This window comes from Calonectris borealis, chromosome 7 (genome assembly GCF_964195595.1).
Source record: "Calonectris borealis chromosome 7, bCalBor7.hap1.2, whole genome shotgun sequence".
Classification (NCBI taxonomy): Eukaryota; Metazoa; Chordata; class Aves; order Procellariiformes; family Procellariidae; genus Calonectris; species Calonectris borealis.
This window is the reverse complement of record NC_134318.1, coordinates 7,554,112-7,569,468: the sequence shown is the minus strand read 5'-3', so window position 1 is coordinate 7,569,468 and position 15,357 is coordinate 7,554,112. Positions and strand designations below refer to the sequence as shown.

General features: G+C 38.6%; 1 protein-coding gene across 2 annotated transcripts in view; it reads right to left on the bottom strand.

The window, feature by feature from the left end:
- Positions 1-14,773, bottom strand: part of RUFY2 (RUN and FYVE domain containing 2) — a 28,873-nt gene extending 14,100 nt beyond the window's left edge. For both annotated transcript variants that reach the window (XM_075154209.1, XM_075154210.1), the window contains exons 1-10: positions 13,622-14,773; positions 10,687-10,860; positions 10,078-10,195; positions 8,490-8,591; positions 7,170-7,293; positions 4,967-5,028; positions 4,296-4,361; positions 2,410-2,479; positions 1,079-1,180; positions 187-303 (exon numbers count right to left, since the gene is read on the bottom strand). In XM_075154209.1, coding sequence (XP_075010310.1) covers positions 187-303; positions 1,079-1,180; positions 2,410-2,479; positions 4,296-4,361; positions 4,967-5,028; positions 7,170-7,293; positions 8,490-8,591; positions 10,078-10,195; positions 10,687-10,860; positions 13,622-13,625 — 939 coding nt within the window. In that variant the 5' untranslated portion in view covers positions 13,626-14,773. The remainder of the gene's footprint in view (positions 1-186; positions 304-1,078; positions 1,181-2,409; positions 2,480-4,295; positions 4,362-4,966; positions 5,029-7,169; positions 7,294-8,489; positions 8,592-10,077; positions 10,196-10,686; positions 10,861-13,621) is intronic.
- Positions 14,774-15,357: the final 584 nt, after the last annotated feature.

Sequence of the window (15,357 nt, the reverse complement as noted above, 5' to 3'; positions counted from 1 at the left end):
TCGATTTACTGATTGCTCCGTTAAAAAACCCTTTTTATTACAAGCAGTTAGAGAAAAGGCAATCAAAGTCGATTAAAGCCAGCATCTAGGCTCAGCAAAAGCAAAATTAGAAATATTTATATACTGACTCTTACCAAGCATAATCTTTTCTAGAAGTGCTGTGTAATCCTAGAAAAGAACACTTACTTGTCGAAGTTGCGATTCTTCTCGAAGCTGTCTACGTGCTTCATTGTACATTTCATCTAAGCCCTGCCTGGAGTGTTTGTATGTCTGAAGTTCTGCTTCAACATCCACTTTAGTTGCCTACAAAGGCATAGAGAATCTATCTTTCTTCATCACAAGTTTAGCAGTTAATAGCACAAATTTAACACTTGTGGGGGGGAAAAAAAAGCTTAAAAATACATTCTCCAAGCACAGTACAAACGTGGAAAGAGCTGTTTCTGCTATGTGGTCATCAGTTTTATAATGAGAATTAAGTAAACCTAGCAAAATAAACATCTGTACTGCAGTACAGTCCTCCTTCAGTAAGTCACTCTAATACACAACTGTTTCAGTACTGAGCAATCCAAACATCTGCTTAACCTGTGCTTTTACCAATTATCCTGTAAAACACATACAAGAAGTTACATAAGGAGCTAAAAATCACAGCTTAAAAAAAACTTCAGCAGGTGTACACAGGATTACTCCAAATGACATTGCATATAATGAGACAGGTCAGAATAGACAGTTTGCCAACTAAAACATGCACTAATTTGATAGTATTTTCAGATAATGTTGCCTTAAATGCTCTTAGATATAGCTTACAGTCTAAGAAAGAAGGAAGAAGGGAAGAAAAATAGAAAGAATACAAGGAAAAATGCTACAAAATTTGCATATGGTTATAAAACAATTTAGCGTCCTATAATTTCGATATATTTATGCCATTATAAAGCTTCCCAGATTTAACAGGTCCTTTCCCTAATATAAGTTGTTTTAGATTTGGCCCAGCTACTGTTTACTTCAAGTTGCGATGTAAGAACATTTGAATGACAATGAACCACGCGACATTACTACATTAAATGTGGTAAAACTAACATACCTCTAGATGATGCTGTGTTTTCATTAAAATAAGAGTATTTTCACTCCTTAATTGATGGTTTTCTTCCTGAAGTTTAATTATATTGTTTTTGGCTATCGCTAACTGAAAAGAAGGGGGGGGGGGGGGGGAAGGAAAAAGCAGTGTGACAACTTTTGAGAGTAGAAATAAAGAAAAAAATGTGCTGATGAATGCAAGACCAAGACATTCTCTGCTCTATTCTCGCAGTCTACCAAACAGAGGTTTAATTGTTTTTAAAGAAAACATAAAGCTCCTGGTTTTAGTAATGAGTCACTTTCATTACACAACAGCATGTATATTCAAGATACTTAATTATTTCATGTCTGGTAAAGAATATGCTTTCTTTTCATTGCTTCTTTATGACTTAATGACCCTCAATTCCCTTTCCTCATCCTAAATTTTTTCTTTCCATTTGGATTCAAATATATCCAGTTTTGTTCTTTTTTGGACATCTTAACATATCATATGGAGCAATTTACATAAGAAAACCTCTCCCAGGTGAAAAGAGAACATATTTACAAAAGAGGAAACATTATAACTGGGCCGTACAGTATATACCTTAATGTCAGAATTATAAGCCAGCTGATCAAAATAGGCGGACAGGTGGGCTGAAGGCTTGTAAAGGAACCAGAATACTCTGAGAATTAACACACAGAAAAAATGTTTCCCCTCCATCTGGATACATTAATACTCAGAGTGAGCCAGCGATCCCTTCAACAGCTGAATATAGACATTTCAATTTTCCACTTCATTAACTATTTCTCAAGCAGCTCAGGTTGAAAAAAAATTGTGTTCTCTCTTATAAAGCTAAAAATACTGGAATCTAGTCAAGCATCAAAGATAACCGGAAATATAGGATATAAATACAAAACCAGAGTTAGACAAGTCTAAAAACTGTATATAAGCATATGGTAAATAAGCAAGAAACAATCCTTTGGCTAAAGCTGAGAACGGTAACAGAAATCGCTTGGTGAACTACTGTCTGTCTCTTTGTAGCAACTGGCGTCATCCATTACGGACTAGTCAACTGCACAAAATCAGACTGGCAGCTAGCATTAAGAAAGGCTTCTCTTCTGGTTTTGTCCGAAGTGGGAAATTGCAATGTTCTACAGAATTAATTTACTGATGCTGCAGGCTACCTAGGCAAGCTGACTTCAAATGCCTGCAGCTACTGCCTTTTCTTCAAGCCAAAATAAAGGTATCTGAACATATTATACAGAACTTACGTAGATTAAAACAACATAAGTGTATTTAGAAAAATAGTGTTTGAGAGTAAACAATATCTATTATACATTACTAAAAGAAAATAATACCTCTTCGATCAGTTTAGTGTTTGATTTCTCTAGTGAATCAACTCTTGCATGTAGACTGTTAACTGTGCTACTGAAAGAGAAAAAGAAAAAACGTTATTCAAAATTACATCAAAACTCATTCAACCAAGCTCAAAAGCTTTAATGTGAGGTACAATGATTAATGGTTAAGTGCTAAAAGGTCTGCTCCCGTTATTTGAGGTTTTCCTAAATATAAGAAAATTAGTTTCCTTTGTTGAACATTTATATATTTCTTTCTAACTCCCAATGTCATCCCTGTCACTTAAACTCCTGGTTGGGGGTGACCTTACATGTATTCTCCCTTTCCTTTACCCTAACAACTATATTGTATCCAAACATTTAATGAATTCCCTTAAAAGACAGTTTACAATCTTCTTGGGTTTTTTCCCCCCATATAACAAAACCATTCTCCAGGTTCTCTTCCTCCAAAACCCATTTTTTTTATAAAATTATTTGTTTCTCCCCATTTTTTGAGATTTATCCTCAGGCTACCTCTTTCTTGATGCTTCTTGACTTCATTTATAAGTCTCAGCAGAATTTTAATCTCTTTTATTACTCCATGTTTTTTTATCGTATCAAACTAGATCTAGGCCTTCTCCATTACCTGATTGCCTATTTCTGCAGTAAGCACATTTTTTCAGGCTGCACTTCACACACAGGAAAAAAACCCTATTCTGTAACACTGTTTACTTTTCCACATATTTCTACTGTGGTGTCCTCAGAAGTTATCAGTTCATTAAGAACGGCAAGGTAAAGGAGATTAATGCATTTTAGGATGTGTGGAAAGGAATAGCTGACCTGAAATAAAATAGGAGAGTTGTTGAACCACTGGCTTGCGAGTAATTCTATGCATAAACCAGTACAAGAATATACTCAATACACAGGGGCTCACCTGAATGATGACAGCTATCATCACACAAACACCTCTATCCTTAATTGTGATAGTTCTTTTCTCTTCCATAACTTACTTTCACTTTGCTCATATTTGACCACTCAGTTATTCTGTCCTGTTGAAGGTTTCTGCTCAGTGACCGACACAATTTCAAATTAGAATATCTTTACCCCAACAGTAGCCATATAGTAACTAATGATCAAGATTACCAGCATTAAAAATGAAAAAATATGATTACATTTCAAAGAGGGATCACGAAGATCAACTATACTACAGATTCTACAGTTCTTTAGGTGTTTATTTTTTGGTTTTGTTTTTTTTTTTTCTTTTTTAGCTCCTTGCACTGTTTAATTTTGTACAATACTCCTCAGAGAATTACAATCACTCTTTCTCTGTTTGTACAGTAACAAACACAGTGGTGGACTAGGTTTGCTCCATCCAGCAAAGTAAGGGGGAAAGGCCGCTTTCCTGAAAACTGTTTTTACAGGAACCACAATTTACAATGTATAAGTAGTTTCCAGCAAGCAATGAACCTATTCAGTTTTGGTCCTAAGCATTAAAGCTACAAACTAAAATATTATGAAAGGCAAAGAAACAAAAACATGTGAATTCACCCAGAACACTCAATAATACTTTCTGAAAACTGTTCAACAGAGTGCAGTTAAAATCCAGATCAATCTTTTCATTCCTGTGAAGTTATGAATCGTGACAACCTTGATCAGTTTTGGCCTGCTGTTTTTCATTTCTTTGAAGAATAAAGGTTCTGACTGTCAAAAACAAAGCATGAAAACTGAGACTTCCTGAGCCTCTCCAGAAGAGAGTATCCTTTCCAACTTCACTACATTCTCACTCTAAACATGACGAATTTGTACCCCTTTCTCTGAAGTTCTCTCTCACAAAGCTGCAGTACAAAAGGAATTAGAGGTGTTTTACCAGTAAACCTGGACTGAAACGCATACTTCAAAGTAATACTTACTTCAGTTGTCTGTTTAGTTCTTCAACATAATTCTTTTGGTCCAAAATTGCAGCAATCTGTACATTTCTAAAGCAAGCACATAATAAAATTGGCTTTAACAAAATGATGTAGTAAACTATGTACTGAAAATATACATATCTATCATATGCAAATGTCCATCTTAATTGTGCTTTTTAAAAAGAAAGGAAGCAACTTCATCTCACAATCATGAAGTCAATAACTTACATGTCGTGACATCAGTGAGAGGCAAAAAACCCCAATGCTTTAACTGCAAACAATTTCTCTACATGAAACATAAGAACATATACAGTCTCAAAAGAAAAAGGATGTTTATTTACTCTGACATAACTCTGGTTCTTCGAAATACAGACTAAATCCCAAGCTGAGGGCTTAAAGGTTAGCAGGTTCTTTTTCACTGCCGCCTTGCAATCCTCCAATACTGCCCAGAAGGTAAAGGAAGTAGGTGATGTTGCTGAGGCTTGCTGCAGAGTGCAAATATTCATCCAGCTAACTAGTAATACAGAACAACGTACCATACAATTTTTCTCAACACTGTGAGATCAGAAAAATTCCATCTTTAGGGAACCTGACTTATTTCTACAAAGAACAAGGCACCACTCAAGAAATCATTTGTTAACATGCAAAATCTGAGGTATTTGGTGAGGACATACCTTTCCTTACCCCCAATGTCATCATCACTCTTTAAATACATAGAGAAATCGATCACCCCAACCTAGGAGAAAGCAAATGTACACAGTTTCATATCATAAAAGTAACTGCTGTTGATATTCACCGTCTTGTATCTACACAATTACTAAAACCTCAGTTACATCAGCTTTTTCAAGATTGGTCCAGTTTCAGCCAGAGGCTCAAAAAACTGAACCGTAACATTTTAAACAAGATTCTTTTTTTTTTTAAAGTGTAGTCTCACATATTTTTTAAGAATTATGTTACCTTTGAACAAAACTAACAACATGCCAGGTACCAAATCCCAAAGAAAAGATGCTTTATTACCTCTGACTGAGGTTCTTAGCCAAGAACTTACAGGAAGACTTTCCTTTGGGGAATTATCAAATACTACTCAACTCTATCACTGATTGAGCAGACTTGTGATAATTTGTCTGTAGTGTTTCACATGATTTCCTATCACAGCGCATCTCCCAAACTGATGTTTCCCCCATGTTTAGCTTTCAATATTCCTTGCCAAATAATGCTACCTCTCCACACTTGCTGATTCCCAGGTGTGCCAACTCAACTGCATTCATTTTTTTAAAATCTGAATCCAATTAATTTCTTTTCTATTCAATTGTAATTTAATCATATATACTACAAATAACATTACCATGAGTTCTGCTTCCAACTCTATTCATGAACCTCTAACAAACGTATTTAACCACGTTTGCTTAACCAAAAGCCTTCCTTTTTGGTCTCCAGCAGCCTCTTCATGAAAGTGTTTCAATTTCTCTGATCTACTGCTTCCTTCTTGACCTCCCTTTAGCTTTGGAATATAAGTAACTTGCTAAGTCTAACATTTCCTTGGTTTGTACAATGCTCTCCTGTCAGTTTCCTATGATGGTCTTCTACTTGCTCTTTCCGTATCTTTTCTAAAAAGTCTCGCCTCCAAAAGCTTTTTAAAGTAAAAAAGCTCTCTATAAAAAAGTAAAACGTTATCTCTCTAAAAGTTACTTTGTTTTAATTCTCCCTGTGTGCATACACACATTTCACCATTGAATAGCATTCTTCTAAACGTACCAAAACTATGCCCCCGGATGCGACTTCCATCATCCTTCCGAAGTTTCTCTTTGTGCCCAATACAATTTGCTTCTTCTGGCTTCTCCGAGAAGGTGCCTTATTTATACTACTCTTCACAAACAGAATTACTGTAAAATCTCATCTGGACAGCCACTGCTACCTTCTCAAATCAAGTTTTATGTCCCCTCGTATAGCAAAGACACCAAGTGACCTAGATAACAAATGTGTAGCTAGCAATAGATTTTGTGATTTATAATACACACATGTAATTCTCAATACTAAGAAGAGCACGTTGACAAGTTTTCTGTAATTACAGGCCTTTTAATATTATGTCTTCTGGTATGCAAGATCAGTGCCTAAAACATTAAATAGTAACTAGAATGAACAATTGAAGACAAGTTAACCCTATGATTCACATTCTTTGCCATAGAAATTGCTTTTTCATCAAATATATACTGAAATACAGTAAATAATCACTTAAACTATTACAATTTTTTTCCACAAAGAAGCTGGACAAAAACAATCAGGACTGAACACAGCCTATTTATTTATAAATACTTGTGCATCTGCCTTTAAAAAGAAGCCGTCAAGGTTTTCTCGGAAAAGATCAAAGTTCAAAGTCAAAGCACTTTGCAAAGGAGGAAGAATTCTAAGTCTTGTTTTGCAGATTGAAAGCAGTCACCCTCTTATAAGGCCTTTTATTACATTATGCAAAGCAAGTTTTTGTTTCAGGTCCTTGAAACGTTCCTATTATGTTCCAGAACAACAATAAATTAACTGAATGGGATAAACTGATCATGGAACTATACTTCTTCCGCAAAGGAAAAGGATGAGTTATGCAATTAAGATGGAAAGAACTCTGCATTGCAGAGATACTATTCACCCATTTGATGACGAAGCATAAAACTTCACCTTTGCGCTCTGACAATTATCACCGTCTAAAGGTCTGACCCAACTGATACTGAGGTTAATGCAGCAGCCCCCACTGATCCAGGAGCTGGATCACACCCTAACTAGTCTCTGGTAAGATATCTAACAAGTCATAACTCCATAGCAACAAAATTCACTGTACATAAAAATCTTATGGATTGCATGTACATTACTTTACCTGCATTGACTTACTTGTGAATCTAGGTCTTCTCCCTTCACACACAGGTTAGCGTCTATCACATTTAACCCAACTAATAGCCCAACAATAACTGCTCCTTCTTCCTCCATCATTAGTGCATGATATTCATAAAATTCACTGTTAAAGAAGAAAATTGCATCTCATTGTTATATTCAGTATACTTACATGCAATAAATTCATAATAAGTGACATCTAAATCTGAATTGTTTCTCTTATTTTAGCCTTACTCCAACATCCTTAAAGATGAACTGGGTCAGCCCATACTTGCACCTCATAAATATTTAAAAACTGAAAGTGCACGGTTTGTCTCAGAGGCTATTACAAAGATACTACCTTTGGCTCCAGAAATCTGAGCCACAAGCTGCTGGAGGGCTGGGAAATCTGGAGGGCAAGACTTAGTTTGCCTTTTTTTAAAAAAAAAGGGAAAAAAAAAAGGGAAAAAAAAAAGGCTCTTCACTTGCTATTAGCCACTTTTGAATAGAATACTGCAAAAGATGGATGTTTGGCCACGTTCAGTCAGACAAATCTTATGTTGTTAAGAAACACTAGAGAATGCAAAAGAAGAATGGTAAAAAATTTACCTTGTGTGAAAAAAGGTCTGGACTTCAATGAACACATGCTTGAAATTAAAGAAGCCAAGGAAGAGATCAAATAGATACAAGAAACGGAAAGGGCTGAAATGCTAAAAAGGTTTTTAAAAGAAAAACACTCCACTAAACAACAGAATACCAACATTCTGTTCATCCTGCTTGCATTTTTTAAAGAAAGTTTTAGTCTCTATGAAACAAACTGTGCTTTCAATGGAAAAGTCCATAGCTGTTGAACACCAATGTCATCCTGACATACCAGCATTATCTAGGCATACAAGAAAAGTCTTAGAAATATGTATAGGTTATAGAACTGAAACTAATGCAATGGTAGCTCAGTAGGAAACCACGCATATCGTAAGGGGTGAATTCATCTCCTCTCCAGAGGATTCTAGTCCATATTCTGCACAGCGGAGCAATGCAGCGGGAGCCCTTTCGCTTCACCCTTATCTATGAAAAAAGAGCCAGGCATGTTGCAGAAGGCCCCCCTACATGATGGGGAGGAAACATCTCTTCACCCATCAGCTGCCCCTCAGTCTTGATGAGGCAGCAGTGTTTGGTCCCTCCAGCCTGAGGACTGGAAAAAATCAGCCCACAGGCCAGAAGCTACACATTGCTACACTAAGGATACGTTAAAAAGTAGCAAAGAGAAAATAATGATTTTTTTTTTTCAGGAGACTAAACCTCTAAAAATAAATTATAAACAAAATCTACTTAATTGTTTACCTGAGAAGATCTCTCTGAATGATTAAACAGCGAAGATAGTCGGCCATTTTCTTCTGCATTAGTGCTAACCGTAACCAGGCCCGGGCACGGCCCAGCGGTGTTCTGAAAAAAAGGGCATGAAGACAAACAGTCCCAAATCAACAATATATCAATTAATTCACTGTCTTAAACATCTTATCAGTCTATTGGTACAGCAATTGGTATTTCTGAAAGGGTATTTTAAATTATTAGTTGAGCAACACAGTCTGGGAAGCCATAATGTCTAGGCTTTGACTCCAAGCTTTGGGATAATCAGAAAAATTCTCATCAACTCAGCTGGGCTTGGGAGCAGACCCTGGAAAGAACAGGAATAGAGAAAGCACAAGAGCCTGACAGTAAAATTAACTGTTTTGCTCAGAGAGTGAAAACATGCAACTTTCTGCACTCTGTTGTATTTCAACGTGCTTTGTTCTCACACAGTGCACGGCTAGCAGCATGGAAAGAAGTTTTAAGAGTGGTGCTGTTTTCCTCTAAGTACCTTCTTCTTAACCGGACAGTGCCTGTACAGATAATCTTGGAAGTCCTGTTTCTAGCTGAAGTAAAATGTCTGCAACAATTCAGACTCCTTTCTGCAACTTGCTTATGAAGTCTTCAGCGGACTTGTGAGAAAAGTAACCGAATGTCCATTACAACTCATCACGCAAGCTTGCCTTCCCAATCCTATTCTCTGGGTCTACACAACATGTATTGAATTCTAGCTTTAACTCATACTTCTGTACAAATTCAGTGGTATCTTAGAAAGACAATTCAAGAAAGATGAAAATGTAGGTAACTGGCAAACGTTAATATCCAACAAATTAAACCTGGACCTTTAGATCCTCCTCTTCTAGTGCTTGCACACTTAGAAGCGATAAGCACATAAATGCAAAAAAAAAAAAAAAACACAAAAACCCGCATGCTATATCAGGGTAGGAAGAGTGTAACACACTTGGCAAAGGGTATTATTTCATCTGGCCTGATACAAGAGTAAATAATACTTTATATACCTATGTGCTTTAGATAAGGTCTAAAGCTATAAATCATAATCCTTATGCTGCCATATACCAATCCTTTTGGAATTTAATGTATGGCCAGTTATAAAGCTAAATACAAGAGCGGAGTGCAGAAGAATAGGAGAAGATTGTAGTTCACAGCATAAGTTTACCTTTGAGAAGGACCCTACACCCAAGAATCTGAAAAGCTGCCTAATCCTTTCCTCTTCGGTATGTTACCTTTTGTTTTTATAGAGCCTTTGCTGACTTGACTCACGTGTTTGCTGCAGCTCTAGACTGCAGACTGTTTGATACACAATCTGTTCCTTTTTGCACCATTTTTGTCCACCGATCAGAAAACTTTTCTCCCAGGAACATCAGAAAAGAACATAAAAGTACTACTTTTTCAGCTGTTTTGCGCAGAACATGAAAAGCTAGCAAGATTTACCTCTGCTGTCTCCCAATATGATGTGCTAGCTGTTCAAAAGCTTGATTAAAGCCAAATGAAATCATGAGACATCTGTAGATTCTCAATCAGATCCTTTATTTTCTTGCTGTATTTTACCAACACTACTTACTTAAGGCCAGGCAAATCTCTGACACTTGCTGCTATTTCCTCAGCTTCTGGATATAATTTCTCCACAAGTTCCAGAGGACCCCAGATGGTTTTATTGTAACTTAGAAAGGATTTTCTTACTAGGAAAAGAAAAATTAAGTAACTGAATTAATTTAAATTACTGGAGTAGCTTCCTTCGAAATAGCTGGTGTGACAAAAGGGTTAACTGCTGAGCCTAGAATTCCAGACAACAGATGACTGTGACACTGGTCAGTTCACCAGTATCCAAAGCCATCTTCCAAACTACTTCGCTGTGAACATAAAATTGCTGTGCTAGAACAAAATAATATAAAAAGGATGACTAGCTAAAAATATAAGCTACATACATACATGCAGTTGTGGTAATCCCTGGACCACTTACAACAAATGGTATACAAAAGAAAAAGTTGGTAAATGTGGAAATATATGTTGTGAAGTAATAATAATGACACTATTAATTATAAAAGGTGACAATTTATATATTTTCTTCACTTCTTAAAGCAACATAACACACTTTATCTCATTCAAGAAAGGAAGGAAAAAAAATGGCATGTTTGGGATGAGAAATATGCAGCTAGAGCAATTACCACACCTTTAAGACCATGCTTCAGGCAGTGCTCCATGACAACAAAAAACTGCTGCAAAGGTGGGTAGTCAGAATCCAGAGTGCGGCCAAAGCTCAAAGCTGATTCGATGAGTCCTTTGATACTCAATTTAGCCATGTTCAGTAAATTTGCTCTTTCTACGGCTGTAGGGTCCTTTACAGCTAAGAAAACAAAGAAAAAAAAAAGTTATGGTTCAAGTTTCAGAAGAGATGCAAAATAATAAAATGCTTCATGGCCACCTTGTTCAAAGAAAAACTTATCTTAATCTAGATAAAGGAGTAATTTAGCAAGCACTATAAACCATGTAATACAAAAGCATCGACTCCAACAAACACCCTTACATTGTTTTAATAGGTGAATGAAAAAACAGGGTGGGAAATGTCAGTTCTCAGGTACTGTGTTGTCTCAGTACATCTTGGAAGCAGTCAGTAACTGCAAATTAACACAGGCATCAATGCTGTGCTCAAAAGCTCTGCTGCATAACAGCAATCAGTGCCCTTACCATGATATCAAAGCAGCATTCCTATTAATATAAGTATCTATTTGGTGTATTATAGTCTACCTACAGAAACAGACATCATACTTTTTATATATAATCACTTTCCGCTGCAGTCTTAATTTCAGAGTGACATAAACACATGCTTGCTTTCTTAGGCTGTACACAGTCTCAGCCATTAAGCTGGGAGCAAGCTTCAAGACAATATTACATATTACATACTGAATTTCAGTTTCTCGTATAGCTAAAAATGTTTTCTACACAGGAAAGTTTAAGAACTAAAGGTTTTGCTTTAACTTAAAAATGTTTTTGGTAAACTTTACAAAACTACAAAAACACATTTGGGGATTAAATCTAGTCAGTAAAAAACCCATAGCTTTTTAAAATCATCTTAATCTGACAGAACGGTTCTCTTCTTAGAGCTCCTGCTACTGAAACCAGAGTGTTCAGGAGATTCTTAGTTTATTTTCATTTGTAATGAAGCAGTTCAAACATTCAGGCCATCCTCTATTCCGCCAAACTGAAACAGAGACAAAACAACCCTCTGTTTATTCACCATGATCAAAGTAACTTGGAAAGAAGCAAAAAAAGTTGATGAGTTACTGTTTTCTGCAATTAAATCTAACAAATGAAGTAAAAACCAAACAAATGAAGAACACAGATCATCTTTTTTAAGACACTAAGACACAGATGTCAACATATCTATACAGATTTGTGTCTGAAAAAAAAAAAGTGAGCCTCTTCCTCTGCAAATCTGAGTATTGGTATATGACCTTATCTCTTTGCACATCAGAAAGCATAAAGAACTGTATACATTAAAACCAAAAAAACCAAATTATTGTAACAGATGGATACTTTCTCAGTTCCTCAAACAGCAATAAAATTATTTGTCTCATTTCTTGCATACCACAGCTTTAGTTATTTAGACATTAGATATTAAAAACTTAGAAAATCACTTTCTAATTGTATTTCTAACTGCCTGTCAAATAGCAAATTACCATATTACTATACAACCTAATCTCTCAGTTTTCCAGAAAAAAAAAGGCCTGAGATGATGTACCTGAGATAACCTTAGAAACTACTTTTATAGTCTCTCAATTTATGAGTACGTCAACAGAAAACACTAAAAGATGTTAGAAGACACAGCAGACAATTAGCAACAGTGCCTTGACAAAAATTTACCCAGCTAGCAGCTCTCTAGTTTGTCTCTTGACTTCCTGCCCGCTCAGCTGCCAACCCTACCCTGAACCCTACCAAGAGCAGCATCAGTACCCCTCTCTGGAACAGATGGAGGCTTGCAACAACGGGAACATTTCTGCTGGTAAAGCTCATGTCAGATTTCCTGCTTTTTATTAGGTTTGCTATTAGCAGTACTAAATATGAATGTTACTGTACAAAAAGCCTTGTTCGATTCAGACTTCAGGTGGATAGCTCTCCCTTGCTACACATTCCAGTCTATTTCCCCAAAGGCATCTCACAAATTCCTATTTCAGGTGACCTCATTTTGACTTCTGGAGCTGATCCTCCCAACAGACAGACTTCCACGTCTACTGTCCTTTTTAATTGTCAGCCCTCTTGCCTGGTCTTCGTGAGACAGAAAAGCATTTTAGGTCTGTTTTAAAGCGTGGTCTACCTGCATATAGCTATTTTTCTTCACCTGCTTCTTAAAAAAAGATCAAGATTTAGAATTTCACATGGCATGTTTTCTAGTAACTGCTGGTCAGGGATTGTGCGGGGCAGACTGTACATACATGGAGCAAAATGAGCTACCAAGGGCCCTGAGGGGTTCATCTCACCCCACAGCAGCAGCCCCCGAAGGGACTATTTGCAGGTGGCACTGATGTCGCCAGCCTCACCAGTCTGACCGGCAGGTCTTGGCCCAAGAGACACTATTCCTCTCCCAGTTTGGATGGGCAGCCAAACCCCTACTGCAAACAGTATTTGTGCAAAAAACCACCCAAGCGTGTAGTCGCTACGGCTACAGGCGGAACAAGGTCTCCCTGTGTCACCCGACAGCTAGCAGAAAACAAGCATTTTCCTCCACTAACGCGTGCTCGCCGGCACGAACCCCCTCAGCCTTCCCGAAGCCCATGGGCGCCGGCCGCACCTCCCAGCGGCAGAGAGGGAGGGAAGGAGACCCGCCAGCGCCCGGGCCCCCGCACCGGCTGACAGACCGCGGGGCCGGAGGCGCCCCCCCGACGCCGGGCCGGCACCGCCACCGCCCCCCGAGGCCGCGGGCCGCCCCCAGCCCCGCTCCCGCCGCAGCGGACATTTTCTGCCTGTGCGGGCGCCGCCGCTCGCGGCCGTTACCCCCCGCGGCTGAGGGGCGGCGGCGGCCCCCGCAGGCCCCCTTCTCCCCTGCCGCTGGCCCCGGAGCCCCCCGTCCAGCCCGGCCCCGCTCCCCGGGCGCCGCAGCCGCTGCTCACCCATGGCTGGAGAGGAGGAGCCGCCGCCTCAGCCGCTCCCTGCGGGCCCTGCGGCTCCTCCCGTCCCGCCGCTGCGTGGGCCCGGCCCCTCCGCCCGCACCCAACGGCGCCCCCGGCGGCGGGAGGACCCGCCCCCGGCCCGGACCCGCCAGGGGGCTGCGGCCCTGCCAGGACCTATCGCGACAGCCCGCATCCCGACAGCCGAGGTTTACCTGTGCTACGGCACTGTTCATATATCCCTTGCCCTGAGCATGGAGGGCATCAAGCTGCCCGCCTTGGAGAGGGAGCAGCACGGCCAAGAGTGTCAGGGCGGTTCTCCTCTCTTGAAGGCTTCGTGTGCCTGATGCGAGATAAGCACAGCCGAGCAGCACAAACCCTCTCTCTTCTGCCTAAAAGCCTCAACACCGATTTTTCTTCCAAATCATAATTCTCTAAAGCTGGATAAGGTGTGTCAGAACAAACGTTATTATTCTTAAATTCAAACACCCAGAAAAAGCTCTGAACTCAGCACCTTAAAAAATAGTGTGCTGGGAATAGAAGTCGGTACTTTCAAAAAACACAGATATCTCAATTACTTACAAGTTTTTGATTTTAAATTTAAAAAAAAAAAAAAAATGGAATTTGAATCTCACCAGAAAACCAAAAACCACTGTGGCCCCAGGAGTCTGAGGCGTTTAACATCAAGCATTTTTGTCATACAGAGGTGGGATCTCCGTTTATGCTTGCTGCATCTTAAGCACTATAATTTACTTTGCTTTAGTAATTATTCTAAGTCATCCTCTTTCCTCTCCTTAAGAAAGGCTAACCAGCAAGCTGTAGAAAAAAAAACCATGTGCTTCACCTTACCCAATTTCAGAGACTACACACAAAACAGGACGGAGAGAAAGGATCTCCTTGCCTTGGCCTGCACAGAAGGACTGAAGGACAGGGGCAGCACAGGGACAGAACACAGCCCATGGCGACAGGGCTGCTTCTTATATCCATGATTCCCACCTCTTAAAAGAATAAAAGGAACCTATATATTTAAACATTGAACAGTCCTAATAGTCAGGCTCAGATCCTACTAGCCTGGCATAAAACAACTTCCTTGTTTTTCTTGGGTTTTGTTTGTTTGTTTGGGGGTTTGTTTGTTTGTTTGTTTTTTAAGAATCCCAGCAACACACAACGCAGTAAGGCAGTGCTCAACCTGTGTCTGTATGTTTTCCCGCAGTATCAATGACTGTATCTGCATTAGAAAGCCATTTTAAAGGCAGCAAACAGAAGTGATTTTTTTTTACTTTTACAAGATATTCCTTTGATATATTATATCAATATATATATTCATTAGAGTCCAAGAGTGTTTCAGGGAATCATGTCTGATTTTGTTTGAGACTACCAGATCAAAACATTGTTTATTCTGTAGATCTCTGCTCAATCCAATTTTTACCATGCAACAAGAAGAAAGGGCACATTTTAGAAGTAGATAAGGAAATATGGGATCTGTTTTTCACACAGCTTTGTGGAGGGATGGCAATATCTCCAATTTATTTATTTATTAACTTCATAATAGCATGCAGATCATTTCCTGGATAAGCATAATTTGGTGTAAGAAAATAGATAAGCTAAATCTTAAGACTTTGTACACAGAGATCCTAAACATAGAAAGAAAAACTTTTCTATACAAGGATATGTTATTATGAAATCACTACTGTAATAAGAGTATATTTTATCCTAACTTTTTATCTTTTGAAAGACCC